Source organism: Mus pahari, chromosome 2 (genome assembly GCF_900095145.1).
Source record: "Mus pahari chromosome 2, PAHARI_EIJ_v1.1, whole genome shotgun sequence".
NCBI lineage: Eukaryota > Metazoa > Chordata > Mammalia > Rodentia > Muridae > Mus > Mus pahari.
The window spans coordinates 20,445,904-20,460,872 of NC_034591.1; the positions used below are offsets into that span (position 1 = coordinate 20,445,904).

Here is a 14,969-nt window from a genome sequence, read left to right on the forward strand (position 1 = left end):
GGTAATAGCTTTGTGACTGTGTAGCCAGCAGCTGGTCATGGTAATAGCTGTGTGACTGTATAGCCAGCAGGTCATGGTAATAGCTGTGTGACTGTATAGCCAGCAGGTCATGGTAATAGCTGTGTGACTGTGTAGCCAGCAGGTCCTGGTAATAGCTATGTGACTGTACAGCCAGCTGGTCATGGTAATAGCTGTGTGACTGTATAGCCAGCTGGTCATGGTAATAGCTGTGTGACTGTATAGCCAACAGCAGGTCATGGTAATAGCTGTGTGACTGTATAGCCAGCAGCAGGTCATGGTAATAGCTGTGTGACTGGATAGCCAGCAGCCGGTCATGGTAATTATTGTGTGACTGGATAGCCAGCAGCAGGTCATGGTAATAGCTGTGTGACTGGATAGCCAGCAGGTCATGGTAATAGCTGTGTGACTGGATAGCCAGCAGGTCATGGTAATAGCTGTGTGACTGTATAGCCAGCAGCAGGTCATGGTAATAGCTATGTGACTGTATAGCCATCAGGTCATGGTAATAGCTGTGTGACTGTATAGCCAGCAGCCGGTCATGGTAATTATTGTGTGACTGGATAGCCAGCAGCTGGCTCCTCTCTGTCTCATGCTCGTTCTGTCTTCCATAGCTCTGTAGCTCTGTCTGGAACTCCTAGCTATACCAGACTGCTGCCAAACTCTTAGATCTGTCTGCCCCAGTTCCTGAGTTTTGGCATAAAAGGTATGTGCCACTATGCCCAACTCTACATACCATTTTATTCTATGTATAGAGCATTCTTTTCTTAATAATTATAAATTTTAATTAAAATATATCATTTTCCTTCTTTCCTTCCCTCCCTCCAGCCTCTTCTATGTTCTTTTGCTCCAACCCCTTCACTGTTTCTCAAATTCATTACCTCTATTATTATTATTATTATTATTATTATTATTATTATTATTATTATATAAACACATAGATATATAAGTATAACCTGCTGAGTCCATTTAGCACTGCTTTTATGTACATGATTTTTAGGGCTGACCACACAGCAGTGTGTAATCAGTCAGGGACTCATCCTTGGGAAAGTCTAATGGTTTCTCTCTCAGCAGGGCTCCCTTAGCCGCCGTTGGCTGGGGTCTAGGGTAGAGCGCCGTGGCCTTCCACATTGGCATGTGTATTGGTTTTGTTTAAGTACCATGGGTGAAAAGCTTCCCTGTCATTCCTAGGAGACTGCTTTGTAGTCTCAAAGCAGACTTCCTGGACCCTTATGATCTTTCTATCCTGTCTTCTCTCATGTTCCCTGAGCCTTGGGTTGTGTTTGTTGCATCTGGGCACCTCATGACCTGATATTCATTTTATTTTGACTAATTGTGGTTTTCTGTGGTGGTCTCTGTCTCCTACCAAGCTACACTTCTGAGAGGACTGATGTCTTAGGGTTTCTATTGCTGTGACGAAACACCATGACCAAAAAAGCAAGTTGGGGAGAAAAAGGGTTTATTCAGCTTACACTTCCACAATACTGTTTGTTCATCATTGAAGGCACTCAGGACAGGAACTCAAGTTGGGCAGGAGCCTGGAGGCAGGAGCTGATGTAGAGGCCATGGAGGGACGATGCACTGCTTACTGGCTTGCTTCCCCTGGCTTGCTCAGCCTGCTTTCTTACAGAACCCAGGACTACCAATGCAGAGATGGCGCCACCCACAATGGACTGGGCCCTCCCCCACTGATCACTAATTGAGAAAATGCCTTAGGACTGGATCTCATGGAGGCCTTTTCTCCATTAAGATTCTCTTCTTTCAGATAGCTCTGGCTTGTGTGTCAAATTGGCATGAGATTGGCCATGCCAGATGAGATTTACACTTACCTATGAGCATGAGAATAAATGTGTCGATAGCTGCTGGGAGTTGTGCTGGTCTAGTGAAGCAGCATTAATAGGCTCTCCTCTCGCCCCACGGCCTCTCTGGCCCCAGCAGGTTGGCTGGGTGGTCAGTACCAGGCTGTCGAGAAAGCCTTAGGTCCGATCGGTTACTAGCAAGTCTGAGAACTACTATTTCGGACTGTCTTGAGGGGCTGGCCATTATTGTGGTTCATAGGCATTTTCACAGTCGAGTAGGACTATTGATTGCTAGCCTCCTTTGCCAGCTTGCATTGCACCTTCCTAAGCTATGAAAGCTAGCTCTCAGAGAGGGGGCTTGCTCTGAGCATTCTTTATTTAAAGCTCATTAGGGTTTAATTTGGGATTCTCGAGCAGTAGCAGTGTTGTGATTACATACAGTCTCTAGCTTACCTCAGCCTGAGCAGTTAGAAAAGGCCTTCTCAGCATTAATATTAATTTTCTGAGTTGATACACAGTTAAAGATACTTTGATTTTGCAAAATGTTAGATTGACATTGTGGCCAGATACCAAATTATTGGGCTGTCCTTCGTGTCGCGGAGACTCTGTGCACCACAGACTTAAAGTGACCGTGCTGAAGTCAGAGGCTTTATTTTCCAGCTTGAAGTGTTAGTGGTGTGCTCTGCTGCCTTGACGACACCACAGACAAAGTGGTTCAAACAAGAGGCGTGGGGTTTTCCTAGTTTTGGAGGCTGCAGGTTCAAGGCTCTGGTGGTACTCTCTGGGACGGCTCCTGGCGAGGGCCCTCTTCCTGGCCCTTCTATGCTGCCTTCTTGCTGTGTTCCTTCTTGGCATCTTCCCCATGCTAATGTGTGTAAGGAAGAAGGGAGGGAGAGAGGCAGATGGAAGGAGAGAAGAAGAGAGGAAGGAGAGAAAGAGGGAGGGCAGGTTTGTGGGTTTAGGGCCTTAATGCATGGACTATAGGGGACCCCCAGTTGAGTTCAGAATAAAGGACTTTTTGCCAGAAGGCCCGGATCATTTTCATTTATTTTTGTAGTTTACATAAATATAAGCTGTAGAGCTTTATTGCTTTGGAGGAATGCAGCGCCTTGTTTTAGTTTTTCTGCTGTTTGGTGATTTTCATCCTATTTTATGCGAGTTACTGTTTTTAAAAGGTTTCAGGACTTGCTGAGACTCTTTCAAGATCCTCATCTGCTTTTTTCCATGTCACGCTATGTATACAACCACTATCCCTTACTCCTCAAAATGTGCGCAGCCTGAAGCTTTTGAAGTCTGGAATTCTTGAACATACGTAATGAGATACCATGGGCTGAGGACTGAGGTCTAAATGCTAAATGTATTTGTGTTTCACAGGGATCTGTACATACAACCCGAGGATGGTTTTATACTGTGTTTTTAGTGTACTTGTGTATTAACTGACACCTGTCATGTAAGGTCACTGTGACATCAGGTTGGTGCCCAGAATTTCAGGTCTGGAGTATCGTAGGCTGCTTCCCGTGTGTGTGTGTGTGTGTGTGTGTGTGTGTGTTTCATTTACTTTTCTCTTTGTTTTAGCATTTTTACATAATGTTGAATGTTAGCATTTGCTTTCAGTGCATGTGTGAGTGTGGGCTTGGTATGCCCAGGGGTCACTGCCTGGGGAACATGGTGGCCATCCTGGAGTGTAGTGGGCTGAGCCTGCTACTGCTGCTGCCATGACAGTGAGAGGGAGCTTCTGCCTGGCCACTGCCTCTTCTTTGGAGGGCTCAGCTGTCTGTGGTCCAGGCGCAGGGGGGGGGGGGTGGCTAGCGGCAGGAGGCTTCACTCCTGTCTGTATTCTGTTGCCTTTGATGTCATCATGCACCAGGGTTCTTGTTTCAGGGTGGCTGAATGTGATGTAGGTGATGAATGAACTCTTCCTTTTCTTTGACTTGTTGAACTTTGACCTTTGGGTGAGGTATGAGAGCAAAGCCCCACCCTGCTTTCAAGGTTCCCGTCAAAGCTGTGAAGACCCAGAGTGGGCTCCCTTAACTAGCCACCTTCAGTGAGGCCCATCTTGGCAACTAGGGAGTTATAGAATACTCTGGCCAATGTATATGTAGGTTAGCCTTTTTATAACTCTGATCTAGTTAATGTTTTCTTACAGACAGAACCTCCACTGAACACACCAGAAAACAGAGAGTACCTTGCAGAAATCATGTTTGAATCATTTAATGTACCAGGACTCTACATTGCAGTACAGGTAATTAAAAAAAACAACCCACATTGTTATCTTTGTGATTCTGACAAGGTCATGTGTGCTCAGTCTGGCTCAGTGTGGCCACACTATAACTACCACGGAAGTAAAATCGGTCCGGCGCTACAGCTTTCCTGTGAAGAATCTCACGTGTTTTCATTTGGGTGACACGTTAGAGATGCAGAGGTCTTCTTTCTTTCCTTTTCTTTTAAATTTCTCACACTTACTTTGCCTCACTGTTAAGTGTAAGAAAAAACAAAACAAACCTAACAAAGGTGAAAGTGAAAAGCACAGACGCCCCAAAATCCATGGGAACAAGATGCCCTAGGAAGGGGTCTCAAGCCTCATGCTGCCACGGGGGGGGGGGGGGNGGGGNGGGGNGGCGGGAGGTCACCCGGGATAGATTTGTGTTCTGAGGCAAGGCTGAGTTACAGAGTGGGATCCTGTCTCAAAAACACAACAAACAAACAAACAAGCACCAAGCCAAAACAAAGTCAGTGCCTCAGGAGAACCCTAGGCTTAGGCTGCATTAGTTCTGTGCACTCTGGCTTCGGAGAGGCCCTTCGGAGCTCATTTTGAAGCTTTTTCTTGGCTTACAGTCTCATTGTTGCTTTAGTGGTTGTATATGAAGAAGTTGGTTGGAGTTTTGAGGAGTAACTCAGATGCATCTTTCCCCAAAATTCCTGCCTAATATTACCTCCTTCTATGAGAGAAGAGTCCCCCGGGGAGATGCAGTTTGGGGGTGCTGTACTGTTGTCTCCTCATGTTCAGTCATAGTGCCTCTTGACACAGCAAAGGCTCCAACCATTCTTACAGGTGAAATCTAGAATCATTAGTTTTTATTTTGTCCTTTTTTGAGATAAAGGTTTCTCTGTGTAACCATGACTGACCTGGAACTCACTCGGTAGACCAGGCTGGCCTCAAACTCACAGAGATCTGCCTGCCTCTGCTGGCATTAAAGGCGTGTTCCACACTGCCCAGCTGAAACCTATTAATTCTCTTCTCTCCCAGATACATACACTGTATAGAATTGGAAGGTACTCAGGAACACTGAACTTATTATTGTTATTTAGACTATAGCCTACAGTGGCCTCAAACTCAGGGTGATGTTCCTGTCTCACTCTCTTTGATGACAAGTGTGTTCCCCAATGTTCCACAAAAACTACTGGTTCTTAAGATGATCCGCATGCCATACTTAGAGTCTCCATGGCAGGAAGGGCAGCCACATAATTTGGTATCTGGCCACAATGTCAATCTAACATTTTGTAAAACCAAAATATCTTTAACTGTGTATCAACTCAGAAAATTAATATTAATGCTGAGAAGGCCTTTTCTATGCTGCTTAGGGTGAGGCAAGTGTTGCACTGTTAACAATCACATGTTTTTTAAAAGTGAACTCCTGTGTTCTGCCTTGGCCTGACTTTCGGCTGGACAGTTCCTTGCTGTGGGTGTCCTGTGCACTGCAGAGTGTGGGGCAGCAGCCCCCCCCCCCCATACACACACAGCCTCCTTGCCTCTGACAAACCGTGACTGTGAGCAATGGCAGCAGGAGTGGCCAACTGGTCTGTGAGGAGAGAGTTGCCTTTGGCTGAGAACTGCTGTCTTGTATCTGTCAGATGAGACTTTCTGGATGGGGGTGGCCCTCATTATCTGTTAGAGAAGAGCTCCATGCGGGCTGGTAGAGTGTTTGCCCAGCGTAAACCCTGGGGTTGATCCCAAGCCTGGTATATGGTTACACACATCTGAATTCCTAATACTCTGGAGTTGGAGGCAGGAAGATCAGGGCTTAGGCCATTGGCTACACAGTGAGCCTGGGTTACGTGAGACCTTGCCTTCAACCACCAACTCCTGAACAAACAAACAAACAAACAGCTCCATGGGCCTTACCTTGCAGTGTTTGTGGCTGTGCTTGGACCACGAGCAGATTAGAAGTTAAACTTTATGATTTAGCAGTAGGATTCCATTTCATTGATTTTGTTTGTAAAACTTTATAGGTTTTTGTTGAAAATTGACTCCTTCATTTGAAGTGAAAGCTGGCATGCCAGTTGGCTGAGTAAGAATTGTAATTTAGGAGATGTGGGGTCGGGAAAGGGAAGTTTCTCGAATTTATTAAGTAAGAAAGAGTTCCCTGCAGGATCTGAGACCAGCTGAGCAATGGCTTCTGATCTTCCCGGGCGCGATGCCTCTCTTCAGTGGCTGTTCAATGTCTCTCTTTCTAGGCAGTGCTGGCTCTGGCAGCCTCTTGGACATCCCGGCAAGTTGGTGAACGCACACTAACGGGGATAGTTATAGACAGCGGAGACGGTGTCACCCATGTTATCCCAGTGGTAAGCACGGGGTTCTTATTTTACAATCTGAGGTTTAACCTGGCCTGGGATAAGAGAAGAAATGAAAAGGCAAATCAAAAGTCAGCCTACTCAAGTAACATGCCACCTTTTGTGTGGTGTAGTAGAAACAGCTATGGGACCTTCCCTCCCTCCTTCCCTCCCTCCTCCCTCCCTCCCTCCCTCCCTCTATCCATCCATCCCTCCTTCTCTTTCTTTCTTTTTATTTTGAGATAGGATCTTCTTGGCTGGCTTGAACTGACAGATATCTATCTGTCCCTGCCTCTCAAGTGCTGGGATTAAAAGTCTATGTCACCATGCCAGCCTTGGCAATGTGAATTTAGAGTCCAGGAAGGTGAGAAAGAGTTCGAAAGGTGGCTCTGTTTGTGCCTTTGGTGGTTTTGAAATATGGAGCAAATTATGTAGTCACGTGCTTTTTTTTTGGCCAGGCTTCTGCTGTATTCCCATGAGTGTCACGTGAGTGTCCTGGCTCATTGTGGTGGCTTGAATGAAAATGGTCCATAGGGAGTGGCACTATTAGGGGGTGTGGCCTTTTGGAGGAAGTACATCTCTGCGGGGTGGGCTTTGAGGTTTCAGATGCTCAAGCCAGGCCTATGGGGCTATTTATTCCTGCTGCCTGAGGAGCCAGATGTAGACCTCTCAACTCCCTCTTCAGCACCATGTATGCCTGCAGGCCACCATGCTTCCACCATGACAATAATGGACTAAACCTCTGAACTGTAAGCCAGCCCCAATTAAATGTTTCCCTTTTAAGAGTTTCGATGGTCATGGTGTTTTCACAGTAATAGAAATCCTAACTAAGACACTCATCATTCTGAGCTGCTGCAGTTTTACACCATTCTGGATGTCAAAGTTGAGGGTCGGTGAAAGGCTCTGGTCACCTGGGGCCTTGGAGAACTTGCTCTTGCCTCTGAATGAGTTAAAGAGCAGAGGGAGAGTTCTCATTTGATTGTATGCTGCCACCTTTGGGCCTTAAATCCTTAGGAAGTCACTGCAGGAGGCTTTTTCGTCTTTCCTTTGTTTCCAAGGGATTATTTAAAGGAATTATTTAAAAAATCAACTAGTGTCCGTAGAAAGTCAGTCGGGCATGATCATCCCCTTCAGATTTGCTCAGTAACCATAGTTACGGTGTTAACCACAGTTATTTATGTTAACCATAGTTATTTCCTTTTTCTTTTAAAAATATTTATTTATTTATTATATGTAAGTACACTGTAGCTGTCTTCAGACGCTCCAGAAGAGGGCGTCAGATCTCGTTACGGATGGTTATGAGCCACCATGCGGTTGCTGGGATTTGAACTCCCGACCTTCGGAAGAGCAGTCGGGTGCTCTTACCCACTGAGCCATCCCACCAGCCCCTTAACCATAGTTATAACACACACATAAATTATATGAAGTTTTGTAGCTTGTTTTTGTTACTTTGAGAGGGTGTGTGTGTGTGTGTGTGTGTGTGTGTGTGTAGTGCATGCCATGATCATATGCAGTAGTCATATGATCTTGTGGGCATCACTTTTCTCTATCATGTGAACTCCAGGGATCAAACTCAGGCTGAGCACCTTTATCTGCTAAGCTATTCTACCAACCCTTAAATAAGTTTTGGAAAAAAAAAGTTACTTAATGATGTGTATGTGTCTTTGTATGGGTTTGTGCACGTGAATACAGGTTCCCCCATGAGGCCAGAGGCATTGGAACCCCTGGTTATTTTGTTATTTTGTCTGCTGTCCGATATCAGTGCTGGCAACAGAGCTTAGTCCGCAGCAAGAGCAGTATATGACCTTAGTCGCTGGGCCATTTCTCCATCCTCCTAAATGTAATTTTAAAATGCAAATAAGAGTGTTAAAAGATCCAAAACTGAGTGGGGTGGCAGAAGCCTGCAATTCCAGCATTGGAAAGGTGAAGGCAGGAGATTCAGAAGAGAAAGGTCATCCTTGGCTTTATACTGAGCTTAGGGCTAACCTGGGATACATGAGACCTGTGTCAACCAGCTTCACAAAGTGGAACATCTTCTACTTTCATGTCCATGTGTGTGTATATACACCAAACAAACAAACAAACAACAAAACCCAACTTGGCTAAGGCCAAGCAAGACAGATGAGCCTCCTCTCCTGCTGTTTTCGTGTCTACTGAAAGGCTAGGGCCAGGAAAGGCCTTATGGTCCCTATCAGCCTTGTTCCCCTGCCCACTCGTCCTCTTCGTGGGAGGAGTGGACCCTTCGGAGCCGTCTCAGAGGCTGGCTCTGTGGGAGTTGCTGGAGAAGGTGCTGCCACTCTGGCCTTTTCTCTGATCCTCAGCTCCGGGTGCTGGAGCCCCAGGTCTGCCTGCATCAGTTCTCCATCATCTCCACACCGCGGGTGAGGGTGAGCAGAGGTTCTTCCATCACTTGTTCACTTCTCCCAGGGTCAAGGGTCACTTAGAAAGTGTATGGTAGGCAGAAAAGACAATTCACATAGAGCCCAGGTCCAGAGAGAAAGGGTTTTTGTTATTTTCACTGTTTGTTACTTTAGGTTCTTCTCCCATTTACAAAAATTAATTTGTTACTGAAAATCTGGGTAAAGTTAAGAGAACAAAATTACTCATGAACCCATCTAGACAATCACATTATAAGCTGCATAGCTTCTCAAGCTTTGGTTAAAACACACATGCACACACAGAGAATATCTTATGTCTAGTTTGTGTTCTAACAATATAAATAATACTAAAGTTGTATTTTACCCATTCATTTAATGATACCTTTTCTGTGTGGTCAAACATTCTATGAAAAATAATCACCTAAAATCATGGTGTGTGATCTAAAGTGACATGGTGGTGACTGTCCTGCTTGCTGTTGGGTGCGAAGCACACTGAAGCGCCTTCTTAATGCTCGCTTTAGGAAATGGTGTATGTGGGTCTTACGGCACGATTGGGAAGATTCCATGTGTTAGAAGCTAATGTTTAATCAATTGTACATACCTTTTCTCTAAAACTATTTTACAAATAGTTACACTTTGCAGAAAGGCCCAAAGTTTCATCTAGAAGTTAGGAGAGTGGGGGAGGAGCCCAGGAGAACTGGGGAGGTGATCCTTACAGCTTAGCATGGCTCTGACTGTGCCTGTGCTGATGAATATCGCGCACGCGCGCACGCACACACACACACACACACACACACACACACACACACACACACACACACACAGTGACGCTGTGGTTCATCTTCATGTCCTCTCTTTCTCCTGCGCCCTGTGGCACAGAGACCACAAAGTGCTAGCTGTGAAACTTATCACCAGCGTCCCCACACCTGAGTCTCTGCCTCAGCTGGATGCTGGCCAGGCTTGTGGCTGCTGTGGCAAGAGTGTGCCCACAGAAGGTCAGTGAGGGGACTTTGGGCCCATCACTGCTGTAGGCAGGTGAACTCTAGGCACTCCTGCTAGCTGAGAGCAGAGTTATTGTGGACTCCCACAGGCCCCTCACAGACATGCCTTTAGTAGCCCAGAAAGGCATCAGGGAGAATCTACATCCTAAGTTGCACTGGTCTTAAGCTAGCACTGGTTGGTTAGCTTCTTTGAATCACTTTCAATGTGCTGAACAGAGCCATTTCTTGAATACTTAGTATCTGCCATTAAAGCCCATGTGTGACAGGCGGGGTTTTATTTCATAGACACTATAAATGCCCTCAGGGTATTTGCTCCACACTAGGGATGGAGGTTGGAATCCTTGATCCAGGGTTTGGATCCAGGCTTTTGGGGAATCACAGTCCTCTGAGCTTTTCCACAGTTGCTAACTTTGAGTTAGGAGGAGCTTCATCGGTGGTTCAACAGTGCACAGACAAAGCCTGCTCTGTCTGGTTAGTGGAAAGCATTACTGGCAGGTTAGCTCTTCTTTCGGCAGCAGCACCTTTTAGAAATGAACAATCCTGTGTCGTTGCCTACATGTTCCGAATGGAAACATTTCGGTTGCTTATGGAGATTCAGGTTATTGGAGTCATTTAGGATTTTAACTGTTAATGGAACTTCAGATGCTGCCATTTAAAAAGACCTTAGATACTGAACCTTATAAATGGGAGCCATTAAATGCTAGTTCAGTGCTCAGAAGGGCGGGCATCTGGGAAGGTGAGGGTGAGGACCTCCTGAGTGCTCGGGCTCTGGATGGTGGTTACTGACATGGCTCTCCTGCCTCCTCTCCTCTCCTTTCTCCTCTCCAGGCAGAAGGTTATGTAATTGGAAGCTGCATCAAACACATCCCAATTGCAGGTAGAGATATTACGTATTTCATTCAACAGCTGCTAAGGGAGAGGGAGGTGGGAATCCCTCCTGAGCAGTCACTGGAAACCGCAAAAGCCATCAAGGTAAAAACAGAAGGGAACCTGGCTGGTTTGGGGGTGAGGGAGATGGTGCTTGGACGGTCCCCTTCCTGTCCCTTGAGAGTGTGGGCCTTGGTTGTTTTGCCATTTGGTTGTTTAGTGTGCTGGGGACTCGAGGCTCAGTGTGCCCTCCTGCACAGAGAGCGGCTTGCTAGCTGGTGTTGAGCCACCGGTGTGTGGAGTAGAGCATCATTTAATTGGAGCCTAATTAAACCAAACCTTCAATTAGCTGCATGCTGCTTCCCCGTCTCCCTCCGTGCTTCCGTTTAGAATCAGGAGGCGAGGCGCAGCAGTAGCCGTCAGGAATCCAGAGGTATCTGCCTGCGTTGTGTCCTGAGAGCACACCTCAGAACCCTGCCAGTCTAGATCTCAGGGTCCTTAAACAGAATCCATCCGCCTGCCTCCAGACCTCAGTTACATGCTAGAACAGTGATGGGAAAATGTGAACTTAGTAACAAAAGAGCAAAGTGACTCTTAGGTCATTATTTAGAGAGTGTACTTGACCTCACCTATCTTCATATTGGTGTGGGCATGGCAGTTACAGACCTTTAAAAGGAATTTTTCTTCTCTGCTAGCAAAGCTAAAACATATTTAAAAAATCAAAATGCAAGAGATTCCTGAGTGTTCAAGACTCGTTATCATATATCGAGAGGAAGGAGGATTTTGTTTGAATCTGGAGAAGGGCCTGAGGTGGGGTATGACATGTGACCTTACACAGCTCAGGTTCTGAGTTGCAGCGTAGAGGGGTAACTCTCCTGCTGTTTCCTCTCAGCCAAGCATCTCTGGAGGCTGGTTGAATTCAAAGAAGCAGGGGACAAGATTTCTGAATTTTGGCTGATGCTAGTTAAGAACAATCCTTTTGGGATGGAACAGATAGAGGACTGGCTCCTACAGAAAAAATGCCACCTGTCCCTCCCTTATGGTCATGGCCTTCCCAGGACTGGGGAGACTTGAAGTCCTTAAGCAAAAGGGTAAAGCTGGTCCTTCCATGGTGGGGAGAGGTTTGAAAAGATGTCCTCAGACCTCTTTGTAGACTAAAATATTTCCAAGGTTTCCCCTCAGCCTTTGTTTCCCTCTTCTCAGTGAGAGCCATCTCTTGGCAACCCCAGTGCTCTTGCCTGATTCTCCTCTTATTCTACAGTAGCTGCCAACTGATGTCATGACATTTGCTTATTTCAGTTGCCTAGTGTCTGACTCTGAGCTAGATGGCCTCTGAGAGGGATCTAAGTTTTTCATCAACTGTGCATCTCCAGGGTTGATCAGTTGACTTAGAATACCTAACCAGCAAGGTCAGGGAATCAAGCAGACATTTAACAGGAGGACAGATAGCATTCCCTTAGGTACACGTGTGCACACACACACACACGCACACACACACACTCACACACACACATACTCACACACACTCACATACTCACACTCACACACACACTCACACAAACACACACACACTCACACACACACACGCACATACATACTCACACATACACATACTCACACACACTCACATACTCACACTCACACACACACTCACACAAACACATACACACTCACACACACACGCACACACACACTCACACACACACATACTCACACACACTCACATACTCACACACACACTCACACAAACACACACACTCACACACACACATACTCACACACACTCACATACTCACACTCACACACACTCACACAAACACACACACACTCACACATACACACGCACACACACACATACTCACACACACTCACATACTCACACTCACACACACACTCACACAAACACACACTCACACACACATACACGCACACACACTCACACACACACATACTCACACACACTCACATACTCACACTCACACACACACTCACACAAACACACACACACACACACACACACACTCTCTCTCTCTCTCTCTCTCTCTCTCTCTCTCTCTCTCTCTCTCTCTCTCTTTAGAATGCAGTTGGCATTCTAGAATGGGCCAAGCTTAGTTTGCTGGTCTCGTGGACAGTAGTGAGGCTGGCACCTGACAGAGAGTCTGAGGGGACAGGCGAAGCCTGGGTGGAGACAAGGAGCAGATGTTTTAAAGATAGATATTATTTCAGATAGTATGGCAGCAGAATAAGGGAGAACATGGTAGTGATGTGTAACCATTGCAGAGAAAACAGACTTACCTATTCAAGTGTAGTCATGTTTAAGCTGAAAGACAGCAGGACACATGCTTGATGGTTCAACCACACACGAGTTACAGTATAGGCAGAGATAAGTCAGAGGTGTCTGTAAGAGGTGGGTTCCTGTGTATTTGTCAGAGGGCAGAGACATTGGTACTTATCAATGCTTTGGCCATGTCTTTTTGTGTACTTACAGGAGAAGTACTGTTACATTTGCCCAGATATTGTCAAAGAATTTGCTAAGTATGATATAGATCCCCGGAAGTGGATCAAACAGTACACAGGGATCAATGCCATCAACCAGAAGAAGTTCATTCTAGATGTTGGTTATGAAAGGTTCCTGGGACCAGAAATATTCTTCCACCCTGAGGTAAGATGTCTGAGTGTGCTGAGTAGTGTATGTGGAGCGCTGCTGCCCCCCAGTGTGCACAAGGAGCAGGTCCCAGTAAAGGGACCCAGTGAGCAAGGTGGCTTCACATGGTGGTTCCCTCTGCAGCACGGTTGCCTGGTGTGCCTTGCTGTAGGCTTCCCCGCTTTAACAGTTAACGTTGGGGTTATCCTGGGCATGAGGAAGATCTCTGAAGAGCAATAGAAGTGGATTTGAAACTGATCTCAAGGGACCTGAGGTAATAAAGAGCCACTAATCTCAAGGACTGTGTGCATTGACCCTGTGTGACAGTGACACTAAGATGAGTGTTTTGTGACTGTCCCTGTAAAATCAGCGAACTCCCAGCTGGTGAACCGGCTCATAACTATCCACAACTCCAGCTCCAGGGGATAAACCGTCTTCTTCTGGTCTCTGTGGGCACTGCACTCAGATGCTCAAACCCACACTCAGACACACCCCCACACATAACTAAAAGTAAAAATGAAGTCTTAACATTTTGTTTGAAAATAGTTTGTGTTGTTTGAGAAAGTGTATAATGTTACTTTCATATTTGTATAAAATATAGTTTGCCAACCCAGACTTTATGGAGTCCATCTCGGATGTTGTTGATGACGTCATACAGAGCTGTCCCATCGATGTGCGCCGGCCGCTGTATAAGGTATAAGCTTCTTGGGCTAGGTGCTTTGACTTCCTTCCCACATTAAAGGCCCGTAGTTGTTAGCTGCTCATGAAGCATGTCTTCAGCACTGCTTTCCTGCTCCCGGTGCGCGTTCCAGTTGTGTATAACTGAGAACTTTGACTCAGAGGGGAGGAGTGGGACGCTGGGAATGACACAGCCAACAGAGGGACTTTTAGAACTCTCTTCTTCCTCCCTTCCCTCCCTCCTCTGCTTGAGCGCAGACCGTGACTTTCCTGTCCCCCCCTCCTCTGCTTGAGCGCAGACCCTGACTTTCCTGTCCCCCCTCCTCTGCTTGAGCGCAGACCGTGACTTTCCTGTCCCCCCCCTCCTCTGCTTGAGCGCAGACCGTGACTTTCCTGTCCCCCCCTCCTCTGCTTGAGCGCAGACCGTGACTTTCCTGTCTCCCCCTCCCTAGCACTGGGGTTTCAAACCCTGTGTCTCCATGCCTGGTGTGAGCTGTTTTTTTGTCTTGACTGTCAAGCTGGATTGAGTTACTCAGCCTGAGCCATGCACACCAATTGAAAGAAGAAGGTTGCCCTGCTCAGGCTGGCTGGGAACCCCTCTTACTCTTTGCTGGGTATTTAGGGTCAGTGCTGAGGTTAGCATGGCAGTAAGTACAAATATACACGTGGAGGAGTTTTTCAAAATTCTTTGATTGTCTGGAATTATGAGACTGAAATGAGAGAAATCTAGTCATTATTACATGAAAAGGATAATGGCTGACAGCTGGCAAGCAAGAACAGAAGTCATCCCCAGCTAATATGTGCATGTATGCATCAAGCCTTCATCCTCAGCTAACATGTGCATGTGTGCATCAAGCTTTCATCCTCCGCTAACATGTGTATGTGTGCATCGAGCCTTCATCCTCAGCTAACATGTGCATGTGTGCATCAAGCTTTCTTCCTCCGCTAACATGTGCATGTGTGCATCGAGCCTTCATCCTCCGCTAACATGTGCATGTGTGCATCGAGCCTTCATCCTCCGCTAACATGTGCA

At 46.4% G+C, this 14,969-nt stretch overlaps 1 protein-coding gene across 1 annotated transcript in view; it reads left to right on the forward strand.

Moving 5' to 3' along the window:
* The window catches only part of Actr3b (actin related protein 3B), a 95,714-nt gene that overhangs the window by 62,700 nt on the left and 18,045 nt on the right, over positions 1-14,969 (forward strand). The window contains exons 5-9 of the mRNA XM_021190294.2: positions 3,964-4,059; positions 6,273-6,380; positions 10,576-10,719; positions 13,103-13,276; positions 13,860-13,952. Coding sequence (XP_021045953.2) covers positions 3,964-4,059; positions 6,273-6,380; positions 10,576-10,719; positions 13,103-13,276; positions 13,860-13,952 — 615 coding nt within the window. The remainder of the gene's footprint in view (positions 1-3,963; positions 4,060-6,272; positions 6,381-10,575; positions 10,720-13,102; positions 13,277-13,859; positions 13,953-14,969) is intronic.